This window comes from Pteropus medius, unplaced genomic scaffold (assembly GCF_902729225.1).
Source record: "Pteropus medius unplaced genomic scaffold, Ma_sr-lr_union100, whole genome shotgun sequence".
Lineage (NCBI taxonomy): Eukaryota > Metazoa > Chordata > Mammalia > Chiroptera > Pteropodidae > Pteropus > Pteropus medius.
In genome coordinates this window covers 658,682-679,878 of record NW_024351729.1, presented here as the reverse complement: position 1 = coordinate 679,878, position 21,197 = coordinate 658,682, and the positions used below count along the sequence as shown (strand labels likewise).

Here is a 21,197-nt window from a genome sequence, read left to right as displayed (position 1 = left end):
TCATTATAAAATTTAAGCACAGGCAAGCAGGATCCACTAAAATCCAAAAATATAACGAATTTTCTGTGAATCTAAAATTTTCTTTCCATATAAACATATTTAGGGACACTTGCATTTTGATATTTCAATACAGTATTATCTTATACATTTCAGCATTTCTTTGTTGGTATTTTCAGGATTTAATATTTATTTGTAAAGAAGGATGCCTCTGAATTCTTTTGAAGCATGCATTGTTTATCTTGAAGTTATTTTAAAAATGTGGCAAACCATTAATACTTTTGACAAGCATAGGCCCCATTTCTCCAGTGCAAATACACTCTGAGGTCTTTCGAAGTGTCATTAGGAGCAGGAAATGTTGAGAAAGAAGAGAATCTTAGAATCATGCTTTTGCCTTGTGTCCAACTTCATTATCAAAGGACAAAATTTTACATACAGATTTTTAAATAATAAATAGACACAAGGCCAGGATAGTTTTGTGGTGTTTGCTGTCCTCTTTAACAGGACTATTGCCAGCTAGATGCACTATTTATTTCTCTAGGAACCAATGAGTCAATATTTATTTATAATTAGTATATAAATAAAAGATTAATTATGTAGTTTCTATGACAATTTTAAAAAAATCTTTGGTTTAATTAGAGGACTTTCTTCTCTTTTATGCCAAGAATAGCTAATGTTCATGAACTTCATGAACCCTATTAAATGACTTTCCCCAAGTCAAAGATCAGACTAAAGCTGTAATGGTAACATCAAAGTTGGAAGTTTTAAATCATAGTTCAGTGGTTCTCTTTAGATCAAACTTAGATGTTCTAAAGCAAATGTAGTTTATATAAGTAATCTTTTAAAAAATTACTTAAACATTCAAGTAAGGTATGGTTTAGAAATTTTAAACTTAAGTGATTCTAAGAAAGCAATATTTATTTTTCTAATTCTCACTGATGGCAGGAAGTCATGAAACTAGTGGCCTGTTTATCTTCAGGTATTTTCCTATTTAATTCCTTTTATGTAGAAAAGATGGCATTACCAAAGAAGTAGGAGAAATTAAAGAGGAATCACTGTAGAGACAGCTTTTTACATAATTGCATCATACTTACTACTCCCTACCCTAGCCTGCAAATGGTCCAAATTGTCTGAAAAAATGAACAGGTCAAATATCCATGCACGCAGTTAGCCAAGTGTGGGTTAGTTGATATCTCTGAATATTTATGACTATCCTCTGACTGCCTATCTCCTCCCGTTCCCTGTCTAGTACAAGTTATTTGTTTTTTTAATTAAAGCAGATAGCAAGAATAAAATAAAGAACTAAATAGCTAAATGAATTGTGCATATGTGTGAGAATTTCGTGTATGCTGACTCTTTGCCAAAATTACTTTGCTTATACTTTGTATATATACTTAGCTATTTAATACCAATTATTTAATCATACTGATAGTAAACAGCTGATTTTTAAAAGTATATAAAAAAGCATAATGACATAGAGCACTGAAAAATAACAATTTTAAGTTAGTCTTAGAGTTATATTATTTTTATCAAATATTAGTTGATTTAGCCATAAAGTTCTTTTATTTTTTTTTCTTTTAAAATGTAGCCAAGACACAAACATCTTTCTTTGCTTTCTTTGCAGGAAAGAACCAGTATTTGGATTATTTCCAGGCCATCCAGACAGCTATTTCAACTGGAACAAGTGACCTTTGGAACAGACTAGAACATAGCAGCCTGGCCAGACTGAGGGGAGAGAGTAGTCAACTGGGAAGGGGCCCAAAATGTTCTTGTAAAATGTCATTTGAAGTAAGAGGACAATAAAAAGTTAAGGACAAATAAATGAACTTAAAAATATTTAAAACCAATGTAAACTGTGTGAACACAATATGAGATTCAAGGAAAGATACCGTTTGAATCTTTAGCTATCATCCTTTTATACACATGCTCAACAAATAGTTCTCCACCCCTTTGAGTACAAAAAATGTCCCTTAATTATACAACATTCATTTTTGAATCTCACTGCCTCTTTAAAGCTCAAGGATCATTTGTTTTTTCTTGCCTCAGTTGGGCTAGATTTCCTTAGTCTATAATACTATGGTGGTTGACAGATGCTCCTAGAGAATGCGAAGATCTTTATTTAGCAAGTTATTGCTGCAGTATGATAAAAGTTAAAATAATGGTAAAGATTTCATCAGAGAAGACAAAGTGATTATCTTCTAACATTTACTTCGAGGGCATGTTCTTTTCTTTCACAGAGAGCATAAAAAGTTTTAGTTCACATCATTAGCAAGAAGCATGCTATGAGAATTAGTCAACCTTTTACTGAACGCTTATGGATAAATGTTGTGATTGGCACCAAAGAGGATACAAAAATGTCAAGACAATCTTTCCCTTAAGATTTTTGGATAATAAATAAAAAAGTTTTTTTTTTTTAAGACACCATTAAAAATATTTTTTAAATGTTTACAAGACAGTATTTTATGGATTTTTGAAAAAAATACGTTAATAATGATAAGTTGATAAAAGGCAAATTTACGAAGAAAATTCTGTGGGATTTCAGAATGTCCTTCTACAGAGAATTTAATTAGGCCCAGCATATACTGGGGAATCCTTTTAAGAAAGTAACTCTTACAGCTTCCATCTAGCTTTCCTTTAATGAAAGCAACATTTAAAAGCCTGAATGCATGTTCCAAAGCACCTATAGATAGAGTTGCTTGCAAACTAGAAAAGCTTGGCTCAATTAACTTTGAGTGTGCATCTGAATGAATGCCAAAAATGTGGCTAAGGTAAATAAGATCAGTTTTTGCAGATTTTTAGTTATACTGTTATGATAGTAACTGACACAAAATCCAATGTTAGTGATATAGGAAAAAAAATCAGCCGTTTCAATTTATCATGTAATGTCAAAAAAAAGTGAAACGAGACTTTAACCTCAACCCCTTCTTAATTATGCCATATTTTCTATATTATTTAACTATGACATTGAAGTAGTGTGTCTTAGAACTAGAATGAAAACAAGTGAATCCAGGAAAAGGTCAAATCTTTTGTTTTAAATATGCATATTTTTAAAAATTCACTTGAAAGGGAAACAATGGAAAACCATAAATTATTTTAAGAGGTGGTCTCCTCATTAGAGTAAGGACATCCCACTTTGAATGCATTCCAGACAAAATATATTTTAAAGGAGGGATTTCTAGAAGCGGGTTACATTTGGACTTTAACATGAGATCAAGACATGGGACAAGCGTATGAGAATTAAGGTTTGTGTCAAATTTACGAGATGGGTATTGGAGGAGGAAGTTCTTGAGAAATGTCTGAGGTTATCTAGGAAGGAGAGAACACTTAAGTTAGGCCCTCCTTGCGTGAGACTGAGGAGTCTGAGGGCAATATTAGCCTTGCTCATCCCAACAGCGCGTTAGTGTCCTTTAAAGGGTGTAGTTTACGTGGAGTCGGAGATTCAGTTGTCAAAATTGAGTCCAAGATTCTTCAAGTAATTTAACAGAGGCTGAAACCCCAAATCATGAATAAATATTGAATTTGGAAGTATATATGGAAAAACTGGAAGAGAAAAATATTAACAGCCTTTTTTTTCTCATAGTTATAAGTAACATCTAAAAAAGTAAAAAGGTCAGTATTTAGAAAAACAATAACACAAAATCTATCAGAAATTCTATTTGAAGATGAATTACTATAATGTGACTAAAATGTTTTGAAAAATTCAAATCCAAAAAACAAGAAACAAAAGATGAAGAAAATTATTGTTATTTGCCTGTCCTGACAGGCTTCACACTGAATAATGAACATTACGCCAGCCAGTGCTATGTACCCAAACTTAAAATAGTTAAATATAAATGTTCTTGGGGAAGTTTTTGGTTCACAAATTACTTTAATACATATTGGTTTTCATTTATTAATTCATGTATTTGCCTTACTTTTCTTTTCCAACAATAAACTAACTGAAGACAGGGATCCTGTCATCTTCAATTTAACAATGTCTGTTAGCAAAACGACTAGACGTTTTCTTACCCACATAACACATGTTATTCACATAGAGTAATAAATAATTTTTTTGAATGGATTGATGAGTTATTCATTGGTGTGCAAAGGCAGTAAATGTGAGTCCTATGTGTCTTTTTTTATGGGCAGGTTAAAAACTTTTTCATGATATTCCAATTAGCCGTGACTCGAATCCTGTTATCAAGTCTTCCTTTTTAAGACTATCAGCCTAGACATGATTTGTATCATTACTAGGCTAAAAAGGCTCTCAGTTTTGAAAAGGTGTATTTATATAACACAGTTATCGCACCAGATGCTTCTGGTGAAAAGAACCAAACTATGACCTCTCTCACCAGCAGGATCAAGTCCATTGTTTTCACAACTGAATGATATTTGCTCATAAAGCTAAAATGTGTGTGGGCTGTAAGAAGTGAAGTTAAAGTCTTTTCTTTTACTCTTTTTCTCTCTCTTTCTCTCTTTTTCTCTCTCTTTCTGTCTTTCTTTTGGCTCCAATTTATGACCAGAAAAATCTGGCACATAATTAGCTTCAGAATGTGTCTAAGTTAATCAGAAATTATTTACTGAGTAAATTATACAATTTAATTTATTTAAAATCATTTATTCTCAGCAAAATCAAACATATCATTGAGTTTACATAGAAATACAATTTTCAACTGGATTTCCATAAAAATGCACTGGTGAAATAAATGTCCATAATTAATGACCAATTATGTATTATTTAATCATGCCAGTAGCAGAATTGATTTACCATTAAAAATTGGTAAAGTAACATTTAAATGTGCAAATATCATCTCAGTACTCTATTGTATTACCATTGATAATAAATGGCCACTAAATATATACCTATTACATAAAGCTTTTTAAAGTACAATAAAAATACAAATTCTATCTGTTAAAAAAAGCCATTGATATGGCTTCTAAACATCCTCATTATACAAATTCCAAAATACTATATGACAAACAAAATTATAAAGACTCTTTTTTATGAAACATATGCTACCCTCTAATTAAGGTACAACTTAGCAGATAACAGACAACAAACAAGGCTATATATACCATAGAACATATGGAAATACATACAAATATAATATTACATAAGCTATTTGACTTTTTTCCTACTGGTAATGTACCTTTAGCATTTGAAGAAAATTCCCATAAGTAAAAAAAAAAAGAAAAAAAAATCTATTTTTGAGATCTACTCCTAGTCTAAACTCAAATATTTTCATTAATTTATTTTTTCTTAAATGAGATGAACCAAATTATAAATTTTGAGCATAAACTTTTTTTTATGTTAAAAGATAAATAGAGCAGCAACTTGACTTTTGTGGAAAATGAGATTCTAACTTTGATTACAACAAAAAAATTAATTTGCTAAATAATATTGATTCACAACTAATAGAATCCATAGATTTTAAAGTATCAATGGGGCATCTCAATTATTTTGAGAAAAAATATAATTGGTAAAGTAAACATGGGTAACAGACATTGTATATGTTCTAAATGTTCTTTTAGGAAACATCAGATTAGATGATGTTTATACATTTAATAATGTAACATCTCATTAGAAATTAAATTTTAAGCATTTTGTAAACAGCAAATTTTAATTTTCCTCACAATATTTATTTATGAAATAAAATATTTAGAGTATAACTGACAATAACAATATTATCTTGCATTTACTAATACTCTAAATACATTTCATTTAATTATTATTGGAATTTATACTTTTATTTCACCTGCTAAAAATGACGTGGTGGCATTATAGCAAAGTTTACATTTTCTCAATTCTATGAACAACATTTCAGACATAAAATGATATCTGTTTAATGAATAGTAACATGTTTATTAGTTTGAATATAGTATTTAGTTTGGTATTGGTATATCTCTTTAGGACTTTGAAAGGTATCATTAAGGTATGGCTTTTGAGAAATCAACATAAACTAGCAGCTTGAATATGACACAAATTTCAAGATGTTAACTATTTAACTCAGACACAAGGCAGATATTTGGATAATTTGTCTTTTGATTACAAGTTCTTCTACAACAGAAACAAAAAAGAACATAGAAGTATGCTTTACTTTACAGTGAGTTGTTTTTAAAATAAAATGTTACAGATCAATAGTAAATGCATGAGGAAATTTTACTAAAATAATTTTCGGAAAGTGAAGATATTAAAAATATATATTGGCACATGTATAATACCTGTCATAAAGTAATAATAAATGATACATAAGTAGATTAAATAAATTTAACACGAGTCAGGATCTCTTGTTCTTGACATCAGCACCTGCTGTCTAATGGGTCGAGACAAAATACTGTGCCTTCAAGAGTTAGTCCCATTTTGAACCCCTCCTGTGAAACAGAGTAAAATCATTAAAATAGAAAAAGCTCATAGCAAAATATTAAAAAAATAAAAATCAGTAAATCAAAGAGTCTATAAACAGAGGTTGCAATCTTCATGCTTTGATTAACTAAAAAATACTAAATGTCAAATGTTGGCTTGTCAATTTTTTATACAGGTGTATGCCCCAGGCAGATCTTTATACCCATTAGCATTTTAATTGTTTTAAATTTATGTGAGGTTAGCATGCATGAGAGATAAAATAAAATAGAAATATATGGAAGTAAGCAGTTTCAAGACAAATATTTTTCAGTAAACTCTATACGTCACTCTTAAATCCTCTTGGCTTTAAAGATTGATATTCATTTAAATATGTCATATTTAAATAAAAGTAAGATAGTTAGACTTCGAGTTGATGAACAGTTCAAGATAACCTGCTAGTTTTTACCTTTTCTTTCTGTTACCACTATCCAGAGTCTGGTAACATATGTTTAGTAAACGCAATGCCATATTCTACGTGAAACACAGAACTGTAGACCACTTTGCCATGGAGAAAGCTTCCTTTAATAGTCCTATGGTTGCTTGTAGCTGCAAGTTTTGCTTTGAATTCCACTACGCCTAGCATGTTTTAGATGTTTTTGGAAATTAAGTTGCCTTTGATTTATTGAGAGCAAGTACACAATTACTGTGAAAGGTTATTTTTGTTTTTTATCCCTAAAATTTTGAATTAAAAGTTAACGGCAAAAAAAGCTCTCTTCTTTTTTGCATATGATAGATAATTGAACAATGGGCTATCTCCAGTCTTACCAACTCCCCCATCTCTACGTTTGCTTTTAATCTTTGTACAATGGCCTACAAAGAGATGAATTCCATTGAAATTGATCAATGGAAATGAATTAGAGGCCACATTTTAGGTTTTCTTGTTTAGAAGCAGTGTGACAGTCTCTCTTTCTCTTTCTCTCTCAGAGAAAAACCACTCATATGTAAAAATTGTGAACATGTTGATGAGAAAGAGAGAGATCTGTGTACTATGTCATCTAGTGGTGTATATTAGATGATAGATGACAGACAATAGATAAATGATAGATGATAGATGATAGATAGATAGATAGATAGATAGATAGATAGATGATAGACAGATAGATACTAGACAGACAGATAGATAGATAGATAGATAGATAGATAGATAGATAGATAGATAGATATAGGTTAGGTAGACAGATAGATGATAGGATATATATTACCTATGGAAAGGTTTGATAACTCACAGTGTTTTTTACATTTTGTCAGTTCATTCTGAAATTAAACCAGTATCACATCGATGACCCCGAAAATACTATTTATCAATGTGTTACCAGTATTTGAAAGGCTGAATAGTAAATCGAAGTAAAAAAAAAAGGCTCAATCATTATTTCAATACAAAAAAAAAAGTTCATATATCACTTATAATGTTATTGCCATGGTGATTTTAAAGGATCTTTAGATTATTAATCATCCCAATTAACAGACACATTGTTATATGGCACCTTGTTTTCTTATCTCCTAAGATAAAATTTCCCATACATTTTTCTGACCTTCTCTCCTAGGTCTCACTTTATAAATCAAGATTTAATAAACTCTTAATTTAAGATTTCCATATCTTCTGGATTTTTAAACTTTTAGATGAAAAGGAGGCTTAATTTATATAGTGATGAAAATTATCATAAACTAAAATCACACAAAAATGATTTTATTATTACTATATTATTAATATGTTTTTTTGTGAAATATGTTGCCCAGTTGCATTTTCTTAGTTTGAAATAGGGAGAAAAGCATATCAAGAAAGGAAAAAACCACTCATATGTAAAAATTGTGAACATGTTGAGCTATCTATAAATTTTTAAAATAATTTTGATAATATAAATAACCATATTTACATAACTTTCCATTTAATATATTATATATATTATATATTTTCCTATTTTTAGTCATAGTAGAATAAATTTTCTATATTATTTTGAGTCCCCATAAAACTAATTTAATGACTATATAATGTTCTATTAATTTTTAATATGATTTAATTGTTTCCAGTATTTTACAATTACTAATAAGGTTGACAGGATTTTTTTGTAAAGATTTTTCACATTTAAAATTATTTTCTGCTCAGAATACATTGTATTAGTTTTTGATGAAAAATAGAAATGCAAGTATAAATAACAAATTACCCTCCAAAAGAACGAACCCTGGCACAGCAATGATTTAGAGTGCTTGTTACATCACACTTGTACTAGTACTGATAATAAGAAAATAATACTTATAATTGGCTAGATAAAAAGCACTTATAGTTCTTTACTCAATTTCTATCTTTTCTCTGATTAGACTAAACATGTGTACATGTATATTAGTGACTTGCGATCTTCTGTTGTGAACTATTGTTTTTTTAAATTTATCTGTTGATTATTTAGTTTCTTAATCATTTGTCTACTTACTTTAATTATGTATATGTGATATATTTATATATTTTTAAAGAGAAAATTAAAAACAACTTTAGAAGTTTTTCTATAAAAGACTATATGTCTATATAAAATATGCCCTTAACAAGTCTGGTAAATATTCAGTTATATTTCAAATAATTTAAACTGCCTAATGCTTCTGAAATTTATTTGAATATTTGCTGTAAGTTTCAGCTGTACACTGATTTTTCTCCAAAATTATTGTCCAATTGACTTAACACCACTTAATGCATAATTCTTTCACTGTTCATTGATTGCCATGCTTTATTTTTAATATTTTAAAAGTTATTGTAACTTACAAGGTACACTTCTGGGTTATTAATACTATTACACTGTTTTTCTTGTTGGTGACATATACCCAGAAGTTTAAATTATGTCAAATGAAAAAACTAATTTATTGATTTCAAATAAATATCTAATTTGCTAACAATTCATAATAAAATATGGCTTAATATGTCTGCTTAAATTGTATGTGCAGGAGATATTTCTGTGATTTCCTCTGTAAATGAAAAATGAAAACTAAAAATCTCACTAAGCCTATTAACTCTGGTTTATATAACCCATTAGACTATGTAAAGTTTTTATATTATATGCAAAGTTAAAAATAGCTAGATGTGTGCAGGAGATTAATTAGGCTAACAAGATTAATAACAAAAGCCATCAAAGACTTTAGATAAAAATATTATTTTACTTTAGTTAAAGTGACCTTGCAAGTAAATCCTAGACTCAAAGAAACAGTCAAGCAATGAGGTAAACAATGCAACAATGACCACTTGAAAAAATAACTTTAAAATATGGGTTATGAAATTTCTTTAAACACAACTAATAATCAGACACATCCACATGAAACTGCTGCTTGAATATTTGTTAAAACATGCAAATATTAAGGTTTTAGCTTTGAGAAGTTATAGTTTGTTTAAAATTTTTATGAAAATATTATACCAACCATCTCTGGCGCTACCCACCATGAAAGCAAAAAAGAATAAAGAAGACATTGAGAAAATATTAGAAATGGCACTAACTAAAATAAAAGCAAAAATACACAGCTTAACATTATTTGACTAACATATCACTAAATTATTCCAATACAGTGTTTCTCAAAGTGGGTTCCTACAAAAATCTAAAGATGTAGGCTTATCTTCAAAAATCTATGAAAAAAATTTTTATTTTGTGAAAATCTAAAAAACATTAATAGAAAAGTACTATTTATGATTTGTATAACACTTGAGAACATCAGTGCCCATATTTGCATTTGTCCTTACAAAAGGATTAGTCCTAAGTAGAACAAGTCTAATTGGTAAAAACTAATAAAAAACAAAAGTGATTGATTTCATATGTACAAAATAAAGCATTCCCATTAAATTATCATGCACTCTTTGAGTGCAAGTTTCACAGTATTTGAAATATAGCAAAGGGATGGAAAAATTGTGCTATCAAGCAGAATACATGCTGAAATCAAAAGAAGTTTGATATTAGTGGTTTTAGTTTCAAACAAATAAAATCATCCATCCTGTTAGATTAAAGTTCTCAATCTGAATTTTATTAGGTGTTGTAATTTTGCTTTTATTTAATTTGTGATGTTTGAATTAATATTTGTATAAGAGCTTCAAGGATAAGTTGTTTATAATTTGCTGTAAATATCTAAGAAATGCTATCATAACAACTTAAATCAATATTAAGAATTTAAAATAATTTTTTTATGTGAAAAGGAATTATGAATTACCCATCAGGAGAAATATTATTTGAACATATTCTTTGAAAATCTCAAGGCATATGCTAAATAATCTAACTTTTAAAGGGCAGGCATTACTAAATCTAGAACAATAAGAAAAATCATATTATAACTAGAAAATAAGACTGCTTCATGGCTACAGTCCAAAATGAGCAGCAGAGTATTTTATTACCTTTTTAGGGAGGAGTGTTTTACCAGTGTTAGAAGATCAGAATACAACCATTAATTTTTCTTTTTTTCCAGTAAATGAAGCACAGAGAGGCCTAACAAATAGAAATGACTCCTCTACCTCTTCTCAATCAGCTTGATATAATTTGTCTCTCCCTTCATTCTACTATATGTAGTCTCTGATCAAAACTAGGATATAACTTAACCAAAATGTTAAGAGAAAATATTAACAGAAAACTTTACTGTTGATAAGACTCTTTATAATTGTCCATCTTACAAAGCTTTTAAAACTAATGTCTTCAAACTTTCAGAACAATTCACAATTGAAAAATAAAAAAGAGGGAGAAAAAGAAATGAAAGTCCAACTGAACTACATTCCTAAAGAACTTGTCACTGGGTGTCTGCTTTTTCAATAAGAGCCTCAGAGTTATGAACTATAGCTACAATGCTTCTTTTAAGAGAGACTGATTTTAGTCTTACAAAGATTTTCCTTCATCTACCCATTCACAATTTTGAAATTCATAATTGTTAAAACTGAGACCAAAGCTTAATCAACCTCGTGTAATGAGGTTTTAATTCTTGGATTTCAAAATAATGAAACATTAGAATCCATGTAATTTTGTATAAAAAAATGAGCCACCTTATTGCCATTGAAATTGAACCATGAAGAACAAAACAAAATAAAACCTTACCCTTAGCATCTGTTTGAGTATTTTTAAGACTAAGTGTATATTATAATTTTAAAGTAATTATTTTAAGTACGTTTTTATAGTGATAATAATTCAAGGAAAGGGTAGTGGGTATATAACATCCTATATTAAAAAGAAAAACTATTTATGGGTCAATATGTTAAATAGTCACCTGCATTTCTTCTAATTTTGATTGAATATCTGGAGGGAAATCTCCTGCTCCACAGTTAAATGGGTCAAAAGGTTCTGCTCCAAATAGGTCCCGTTCTAAATGGAAGAAAATAATTTAGTAAGAAATGACAAGATATGAGTTGAGGTAAGTTAGATTTTAAAGGCAGAATAGTATAAAGAAATACTTGTATGACCAAATAAGCTCCTATCCACACTTTTTACTGGGGTTTCCTGAGTTTAGACTAGTTAAATACCAACAAGGAAACAAAGACCCATTTTTTGATATTAAAAACTAGTTACAAAGAATTATTATCCAGAGAGGTTTCTGTGCCTTTAATTAAGACTTTTTAATATCAAATTCATCGAGTATTTGATAATCAATATATTACAATACCTACATTTTATTGAAGCAATTCAAATATACTAAAATTAAATGTCACTCATCATTGAGACTTTCCCATTGCATTTACCGATGACTTTGCAACACAATAGTGAAGCAATATGGAGGACTGACTAGATGAGTAAGTAGCTTTAATTCATAGTTCATGTACTTTAATCTCATCTTTTAGCCAGAAAAAATTTAGGAACACCATCTCATGTAGTATAAAATTATATCACTTTCCTAGATAATTACAATGAGACAGGTTGTTTAAAAGTGCCTACATCAGAAACAAATTTCTTTTTAAAAATATCAGTAATGGAGTGTCAAAAGCTCTCTGTATATATATTTTAAAGTATGAATTGTTTTTATACCTAAAAAAGTATCCAAGTTAAAATTAATGGCTGTAATTGATAAGACTATGGCCTATTATATGATTTAAGAAGTTTTTAAAAATGGTTGAGATTTCTTTTCTCTGAATCAATTCAAATAAAGCCCTAACTGACACACACACACAAAACTTTTAAATTATAACCTTTTTTGTTGTTGTTCAGACTCATATATTAAAGAAGTTAATAAATGTAAAATGCTTAAAAGTTCCTGGTGCTGGTAAGTATTGTATAAATAAGAAGGACATGTAATTTATCATCCAAATAAAGATACTTTAAGAGTGAAAAGAGTGCTACCAATAGTTAATCAGAACAAAAGGAAATAAGCCAGGACTGTCCTGAACAAGTGGGAATTTGTTGCCACCTTATATATAACTTATGGGTTTTATTATTGGGTTTACAATTTATTTCCTCCGTCTGATGCTGCTCAGGCAGTAAATGAGACTTTAGAGAGAGGGATTTTTCTTTAGAGGAGTATCCTGGTTACCGCCATTCAGCAAGCACATGGAACAATGCTTTATATGTGTTAGATGTTTGTCAAAAGAAATGAATTAATGAAGAAAAGGGAGTGCTAATGAGAGGAATAGATATTCATTACATAGATTTTTCTCAAGTTGGAACTCAAAATCACCAGAGATTTCACATGGGCTTAAAGGGATCTTTGACATTCCTGAAATGTAATGTGAAATTTTGTGTAAGTGGGTATATTGTATTTTTCTGTAAAGAGTTTTCCTAACTTTTATCACATTCTCAAATGTTCATGACTCCCACACACAAGAAATCACTACTATTACATATTATGATATTAATACCATGTAGATGAATAAACATTACAGAGCTCTTTGGCATTACAGAGCTCAGATAAATCTAAAACTCATAACAAAAAAAAATCATATTAAGTCAATTTCTAATGAAAAAGGTTATGTAGTTCACATTAATATTATTCAAGTCTAATGTAAGAGGTAAAAGATGAAAAACTAACAGGTAATAATTCATTCAGTCATTCTTTCTTTTATCCACTAATATTTATTGAATACATATTATAGGCCATGCATTTTGCTAGGAAATTTTTGCTAGGATTAAAGTAGTGAAGAAAGGACCAAGTCCCTTCTCTCATGAAATTTTAGTCAAATCAGGGGAAATACTATTAAACCAATTAATTAAAGTATGACACATATTCAAAGATCAAAAATATGTTCTTGTAAACTAGTAGGGTTCTCAGACAGTAAGGAGAAAAACTTAACAGCAATCTTGTAGGTTTCTGCTTTTATTTATTTAGTATAAAATGAAAAATAAATGAATGGATACATTTTAGATTTTATTTAAAGAAAAATTCCTATTACTAAAATCCCACTAGATTAGAGTTTTAGAAAATTTTACATTTAAAATTAGTTGAACAATTTGCCCTTAAATTATTAATTATTAATATAGATATAGTATAGATAGTATAGTGGTAACCAGGACTATCTTTCTATCTATCTATCATCTATCTAGTCTTTCTATCTACTGACATATTATTATATTTCTTAAACTTTGGCACTCAGGAAAGGAAAACATTTAAAAATGTTACTTCAGTTTCTTTCTCATTAATAAATCCCATGAACTAATAAAACTATTTGACCATCTCTGCCTAGATTTTCCAAAGGCATTTAAAACTCACTAATGTCTAAAGCGGAACTCTTTACTTTTTCCCTTTTCTGCTTCTAGTTTCCCCCATTAAGAACATTTCATCTAAAATCCAAACCATAATTTATTTTGAACTCTCAGTCACCATCCTGATAGATTATTCCTTCTAAATACCTTAAAATCTATTCACTCTTCTCAATTTATATTTTGACTTGGATTAAAATCCTTCATTGTGAACACATTGTTAATTTATATTTCAAGTTCCAGAATGAAATCCAAGTCTAGTGTATATGCTAAACAAATGCCCATTGAATTCAATAAATGAATGAGTAAATTAATGATGAAGTCCAAGGAAGTAAAAAACAGCAGTAAAGGAAGAGATGTGGGACACTTATAAGTACCAAAAATACTCAATTATGATATTAGGATATTGGCAGTACTTTGTAAAAACACACTGTCATGTGTATGCTATAGATTATTTCTTTAATTTTGCATTGGCACAAAATATATTCAGAGGAATTTAAATATATATTTCAACTTATGTATGAAGTAATGAATATTTCTGTAAATTGATTTAGAAAGTTCTAATGTTATTACTTTCTATTCACAAATTAGTCCTCTAAAACTTAATGAATCCCTAACATGTGCAATATACTTTGTTAAATTCCGCAAGGGGGGAAACAAATCAACTATAGGCCCTGACATGCTTTAAAGCCTTAAGCTAAAATTTCAGCGTTATATTGAAAATGTATTAACGTGAACCAGAGAAGATGAAATAAAGCATGTGTAAAACTCTCTTCTTCAGTTTCCCTTTGGATATCATGACTGATCATGGCCATTGGGAGCTATTCTTTCAGTTTCTGTGTCAGGGCACAGATCAACATACAGTCAAGATATTAACAATGATGGTAGTGACAAAATAGTCACAGGAATGTGAAATACAGCACAAGAAATATAGTCAATAATATTGTAATAACTATGTCTAGTGCCAGGTAGGTACTAGACTAATCCAGGAGATCACTTTGTAAGTTATATAAATGTCTAACTACTACCCTGTACACTTGAAACTAATATAAAATAATGTTCAATATCAACTCTAATTAAAAATAAAATAAAAAATATTGACAATGAATATCTGTTGGATGCTTTCTAATACATCAAAAAGAGACTCTTATGTTTCTTCTAGATATTCAGAAGGTAAATCATAAAAGGAATGCATTTTGACATTTTAGATATCAAAGAAAAAACACTTATATAGGGTTAATATAAATTCATGGACTTCATAGGTTTATATATTTCTCCAGCTAAGATTATCCATATACCTCATGATAACCAAAAATTTAAACTGAGCTCTATTAAACATGTGAAAAATCATTAAAATAATTACCATCGGAGTTGTTTTTAATGATCAAATTATTAAAACATGAAAAATATAGCCCTAAACATGATAAAAATATAATGAAATCTTTATGTAAATAATCCTATACCAAATTATTGTTTTTCATAACATAGTTTCAAATACAAAGTGATGTCTTTAGTAGTATACTCTGAATTATGAAGTAAAATATAACTAACTGAATTTGGCACATATATATATATATAAATGTTTTTAGTAATTAAAATTTTTAGTTAGCTTGTTAAAATATATAATTTCACATAAAGTATTAATTAAACATTTAAAAGTACACAAATGTAGTAAAGAATACTGATTTGGTTAGAAAGCTTACTAATCTCGGTAGATCTACTAGGTACTGGAGGTGGCTGTGTGCCATTGCGTGTAGGTATTGAAGATTGGTGTGATATTGGAGAAAATGGAATCATATCAAAGATGTCAGTGGAGGGTGACTTAGGTGTCACACTGCCTGCCTGCAATGAAGATAATATGAATTAGGGTATTATTTCATGTAGACACATTATAATGCTAAATATTTCATATATCTATAAAACATATATAAACAACAATAAATTCAGTTGAATCAAAGTAGTTAAATACTGGCAATTTCATATGGTTCAACCAGTTATGCAAATTGTCACTGGCAAGGAAGCAATAGAAAGTATCTGCAAAAATGTTCTCCAAGATGATGACAAACATGATGATGATATTATTCTAGATAGATATAAAAAATGTTATTGGATTTTTTGTATATCTAAAATAATTGCCATTTATGTCAGAGAATTAAAAATGTTAGAAATTATATGACATGATTTCAGTACTGGATTATAAGTTCTAAACAGAAATAATTGAATGTAAGTGATGTACCTTCTTAAATATAACTATGCAAATGTAATTGACAACAATTAAAAAATTTAAAGAGTATATTTTAACTTTTACTGATAAATAGAATGACAGCCAACAATAAAGTCACTGTAGCACCTTTTATTCCTGGATAAGATTTCATTAAGTTTTCTATAATAGCTACCTTGTAAAAGAAATAATTATAATCACTAAATATATTACCAAAATCACTAAGTTATCTGAACCAGTCTGGGCCAGGATATTATGTAAGTCACTTTGATTGTCATTCAGGGGGAAAAATACACACACACACACACACACACACACACACACACACACATACACAATCTATTAAAAAAAGAGAATTCTCATTTTGGAAAGGGATAGTGAAGTAAATTTCACTTTTCCTGTAAGAATAAGAAACACAGATTGTTTAGAGTGGTTGATATTAAAATTAGAGTACTCAAAATACACTCATTTTTCTGATTCACAGATGATGAAGGAAATGAATTAAAATACAGTGGCTCATGTGTAAAGAGTGATGGATTTGCTATTAAAATGATTATTAGTACATTTTTTCTTGCAGGAAAATTGCTGTCATCTCCCTTTCTTTGACAATCTGTTTACTTATCAATCATAAATACTATCCAAAGACTTGTAAGGCAACTTTATCCCTCAGCACTTTCCTCCTATTCAGGAATATTGTTCTCCTCATCATCCCATCCTTTTACCTCCCCTGGCTTCCATGTCTCTCCTCTTTCTCAGAATATAAAGATATTCAACCTCAATTATAGTTAAAAACAAAATCAACCAACCAAAAATGTCCCCACTCTTTTCCTCCTTACTCCTCTAGCCTCTCATCTCTCTTTCACTCTCCTTCAAAGTTAAGCCCCTTAAATAGGATACTACTACATTTCCTGCCTAACTTTTACTTCATTCGATCCTCAACTCATATCAATCTAGACTTTGTTCTTTATGCATTGAATTCTATCAAAACAATTTTTACCAATATTGCTGATGATCTAATTTCCCAACTGCCATATCTGAGGGTCCTTTGAACTGTCTTTTCTATTTTGTCTTTCTGTTCATTTGTACACCATCAACAACCTACTTGAAACCCTCTGAAATGAGGTAATCGAAACAAGCAAAAATGACACACAAAGATCCCAGATCACATCACATTTTTCAAGACATACCTGATTTTTTTCGTTACTATAAATGGCACATTTTGGCAGAATTAAAAAAAAAAATAAGTGAGATTATAAAAAGAATTTTCTGTTTAACAAATTACATGAGGTCTTGGGATGCTGCTCTCACTGACTGGCTTGGGAAGGCCACATTTAGAAGGTGGTGGTATTAACAGTCCCAATGACAGTCTGGAATCAGTCGAGTTGACAGGAGTGACAGTAATGGAAGAAATATTTAGGCAAGGAGATGAATCATCACTACTACGCCAGAAAGAGGATATGCATCTCTGAAACCCATGTTGCTCATGATCAGACATTTTGTGCAGCAGCTGTAAAGAAAGGACAGAGAAATATACTAAGGAGAAAAAAAGACATAGAGGAAAAAGGAAAAGTATACATGAAAATTTGTTTGTAAAATGATATTTTATGAAAAGAATAAGTAATTTCAAAATAACTTTACTAAAATTAAGACAAATAGTTTTAGTAGAGTTTAGTAGAGATTTTCCTATTGCAACAATCCTTAGATTCTGGATTGTCTAATTTGACCATTTTTTACTAAGATATTATATTTTTAGATATTTACATAAAATATTGCATTCATTAGAACTTGAGAGGAAAACAATGGAGGACAAAATAAGAAAAGCCTAAAGATGTATTTTGGAGAGAACCTCTGTGTAATGAGATTAAAAAAAAGGAATGAGGGTAATAAAAAAAAAAACAAACAAAATCATTGGAGTAGGAGTAAAGTCTAGTAAAAAGTTATGACTGCAGAATTTTCAAATAGGGTTGTAACAATCATTTCAGATTTAATCCTCAAAATGTTCTTTTGAATTCTTAGTGTTAGTAATGTTATATCCTTCTTATAATAAAGACAGGGAAATTAAGGCTCAAAGATTCTATGTGACTTGTTCCTACATGAGGTAAGCAGAGTCAAACTTCTAAACAATCTGACTCCAGTCATCATGCCTTTTCTATAGCTAGTGAATTTCAAATGGTAAGACCTTTCAGAGATGGGCAAGGGGAGTTGTCAAGAATGTGGATAAATCAGAGAAATAATAAGTAGTAAGATAACATGCAAGCAGAAAACTGTACTGGGTCAGAATATCAGTCTTTGGGTGACTTTTAGAAGCTATTTCTATTACAGCATGGAAAGCTACTGTTAAAAGCTGAGCTGGGGAGAGCTGAGCTGCCAGATGTCAGAGTGGTCAATTTAAACAACAAGCCAAAGTGAAAGTAATAATTAAATCTTTATCCACTTACTGTGACAGTATAAGAGGCCAGAAAGAAGGTACTGGCTCAAACGATGTCCCATTTTCCCCCAGGGAATGGCACTGGGCAAAGGTCAGGGTGTGAAGTGAGAGATTTAAGTTGAAGGAAGGGTTTGGTATGAAGCAAAATCTCTAACAGTCTAAATTATGTAATCTATCACTCTATTAATATGCATATAGTTATATACTTAATGCTTTCCCTATTGATTTACATAGTGATCTGTCAATTTATCTGTAGATATATGTATATACATGTGTGCATTATATATACACAATTTTAAGTCTATTTTATAGTCTGCATAGTTTATTATATAATTTTATGATTCATGACCATCTTTTACTTAATTATAGGTGACAACTATAAGCTTTTTGTGAACAAAATTTTGTTTCCCTAAAATACTATATATAATACATTAGAGTGCTAGATATATAATAAGCTGTCAATGACTGTTTATTATGTAATTTATACTAGAAAATTTTTTTTAAACTTGAACTATAAACTCATTAAGATGTCTGTTCTGAATAAAACACATAGTAAGACATTAAGTGGATGTTGTCCTTAGTATCATCTGGCTTTTATACCATAAATGAGAGTACTCCACATTATTTTATGACTTGTATTGGCCAAACTATCTTTACTAAGTGCCTTAAAACAAACTGAAGACCAAAATAACCTAACTTAAAAGTGCTCTAGTATTTTATTATGTCATTAATATTATATTATGCATCTACTCCCTTTGAGAAGATATACTTACACCAATTAAAAATGTATATAATATAAAAATAATATGAAAATAAATACCCCAGTTAAGAGGTTTTTTCATTTTCAAAATGGCAAAGCAGGGATATCTATCAATAGTTTGGGTATCTAAGACTCTAACATTATCTATCACAGGTATTCATCCCTAGGGTCATCAGTAGCCTAGATTTGGTCAACTGATATTCTTTCTTTTCATCACACAGGTATTTTTAAATACTGAATAAGTTGCTTGCAGATAATTATTAAGAGATTGCACATTAAAATCTAGAACTTTTCTTGAGAAGTTAGAAACACCTAAAAAGTGGGCCCCCAAACTTCCATGAAAAGAATTGTGCCTTGAGTACAGGCTCTCCAATTCATTACTAATACCATATGCCCACTTCGCACATTTATGTCACAGCCTGGTGGGCTCTGTTGACATTTGAGTTTGTGATTCCTCACTTAGAAACAATTCGAATCAAGGAATTGGATGTTTGTTACAAGAATGAAATTTAAGCCCGACATATTTAAATACATGGATATATTTTAATTTCATACCAAACTACTAGGCATATTAAATAAGAATAAGAACATGTGAATATAGCACTTAAATGAAATACAGTGGCATTTTTGGCACTTATAGTTTGAGTGGTGTCTCTAAATTTAAGGAATAAGACTTTTTTAACTCATTGAGGATATTTACTTTTTAAGGAATTAAATAGTTTAGATGAAAAGAGTTTGACATTTTTATTTTGAGCCCTCAGTCAGTATTTTGACAGATGGCTAGAAACCGAAATTTTTGGACTTTCCCACAGGAGTTCATGCACCACTGTTTAATCCCTTATGCTCATAATTCTAAGTGTTTTTGTCTTTGGGAAAATACATAGGATCTGAATTATACTAAAGGGAATAAGGAATGAGGAAATCTATGCTCAATAATTACATGTTAATTATGCAGAAGTTGTTAGGTTATTAAGACATTAATAATGGGTGCCCATATTTGAGATTCATTGTTCTTGTAGTTTTGTAGCTCTTTCTTTCAGATGATAACTTGGTGCATTTAGGCAATCATGATTATTTCAACCTTGAGCTTTGCCTAAACATAACAACCAAGTCAAAATGTCTTAAGGTTTGAATCCTATCAGTAAATGTTGAATACATTTAAAGAAAAAAAATGCATTAAAGAGTAAACATTTCTGTGGTAATAGCTATAGAAATATTAGAATGATACCAAAATTTTATTTTATGCTGTTTATTTGGCAATATATCTCCAAAGACCCCTTTAAAATATAAAACAACTTTAAGGTTAAAGTATAATTTATCATAATTATTAAAATAACAGAGGTTCAAAATTCTATTGAGAATTAAGTTTTAAAAGTAAATTATATTTATATTTTAAATATAGATGTCTAAATTAGATTTTTCAGGTTAAAAAAATTGGTAGATAATAACACTAAGGATGAAAAATATAATAGTAATGTAAAATTTTCTATAAATACTTTCTACACTGCTATGCTGATTCACGCTTTTAAAATTCACTGTTATGGCACATTTTCAAGATCACTTTTTAAATAAGCTTTAAAAGTAACAACTTCTAGAATTTAGAACTTATAGCACTCTGAATGTATTTTTTCAGATTTCTAAATCGACAGGTTGTTTATATTGGTCTTAGTTGTAAGAACTATTATCTCATGTGTCCTTACAAGAATCTTGCAAGTTGAATGGATATGATTATCTACATAGCTCAAAGAGGAAAACTGAAAATGAGAGATTAAATGATTTGA

At 29.6% G+C, this 21,197-nt stretch overlaps 1 protein-coding gene across 18 annotated transcripts in view; it reads right to left on the bottom strand.

The window, feature by feature from the left end:
• Nucleotides 1-4,565: 4,565 nt before the first annotated feature.
• Nucleotides 4,566-21,197, bottom strand: part of GULP1 (GULP PTB domain containing engulfment adaptor 1) — a 203,932-nt gene continuing 187,300 nt past the window's right edge. For 14 of the 18 annotated variants that reach the window (XM_039844199.1, XM_039844197.1, XM_039844210.1 and 11 more), the window contains 3 exons: nt 15,711-15,849; nt 11,591-11,685; nt 4,566-6,348 (listed from right to left, as the gene is read on the bottom strand). In XM_039844199.1, coding sequence (XP_039700133.1) covers nt 6,277-6,348; nt 11,591-11,685; nt 15,711-15,849 — 306 coding nt within the window. In that variant the 3' untranslated portion in view covers nt 4,566-6,276. Of the gene's footprint in view, nt 6,349-9,775; nt 9,787-11,590; nt 11,686-15,710; nt 15,850-17,510; nt 17,736-21,197 lie in introns of all 18 variants that reach the window. The other 4 variants (XM_039844216.1, XM_039844208.1, XM_039844214.1 and 1 more) reach the window with 2 other exon arrangements.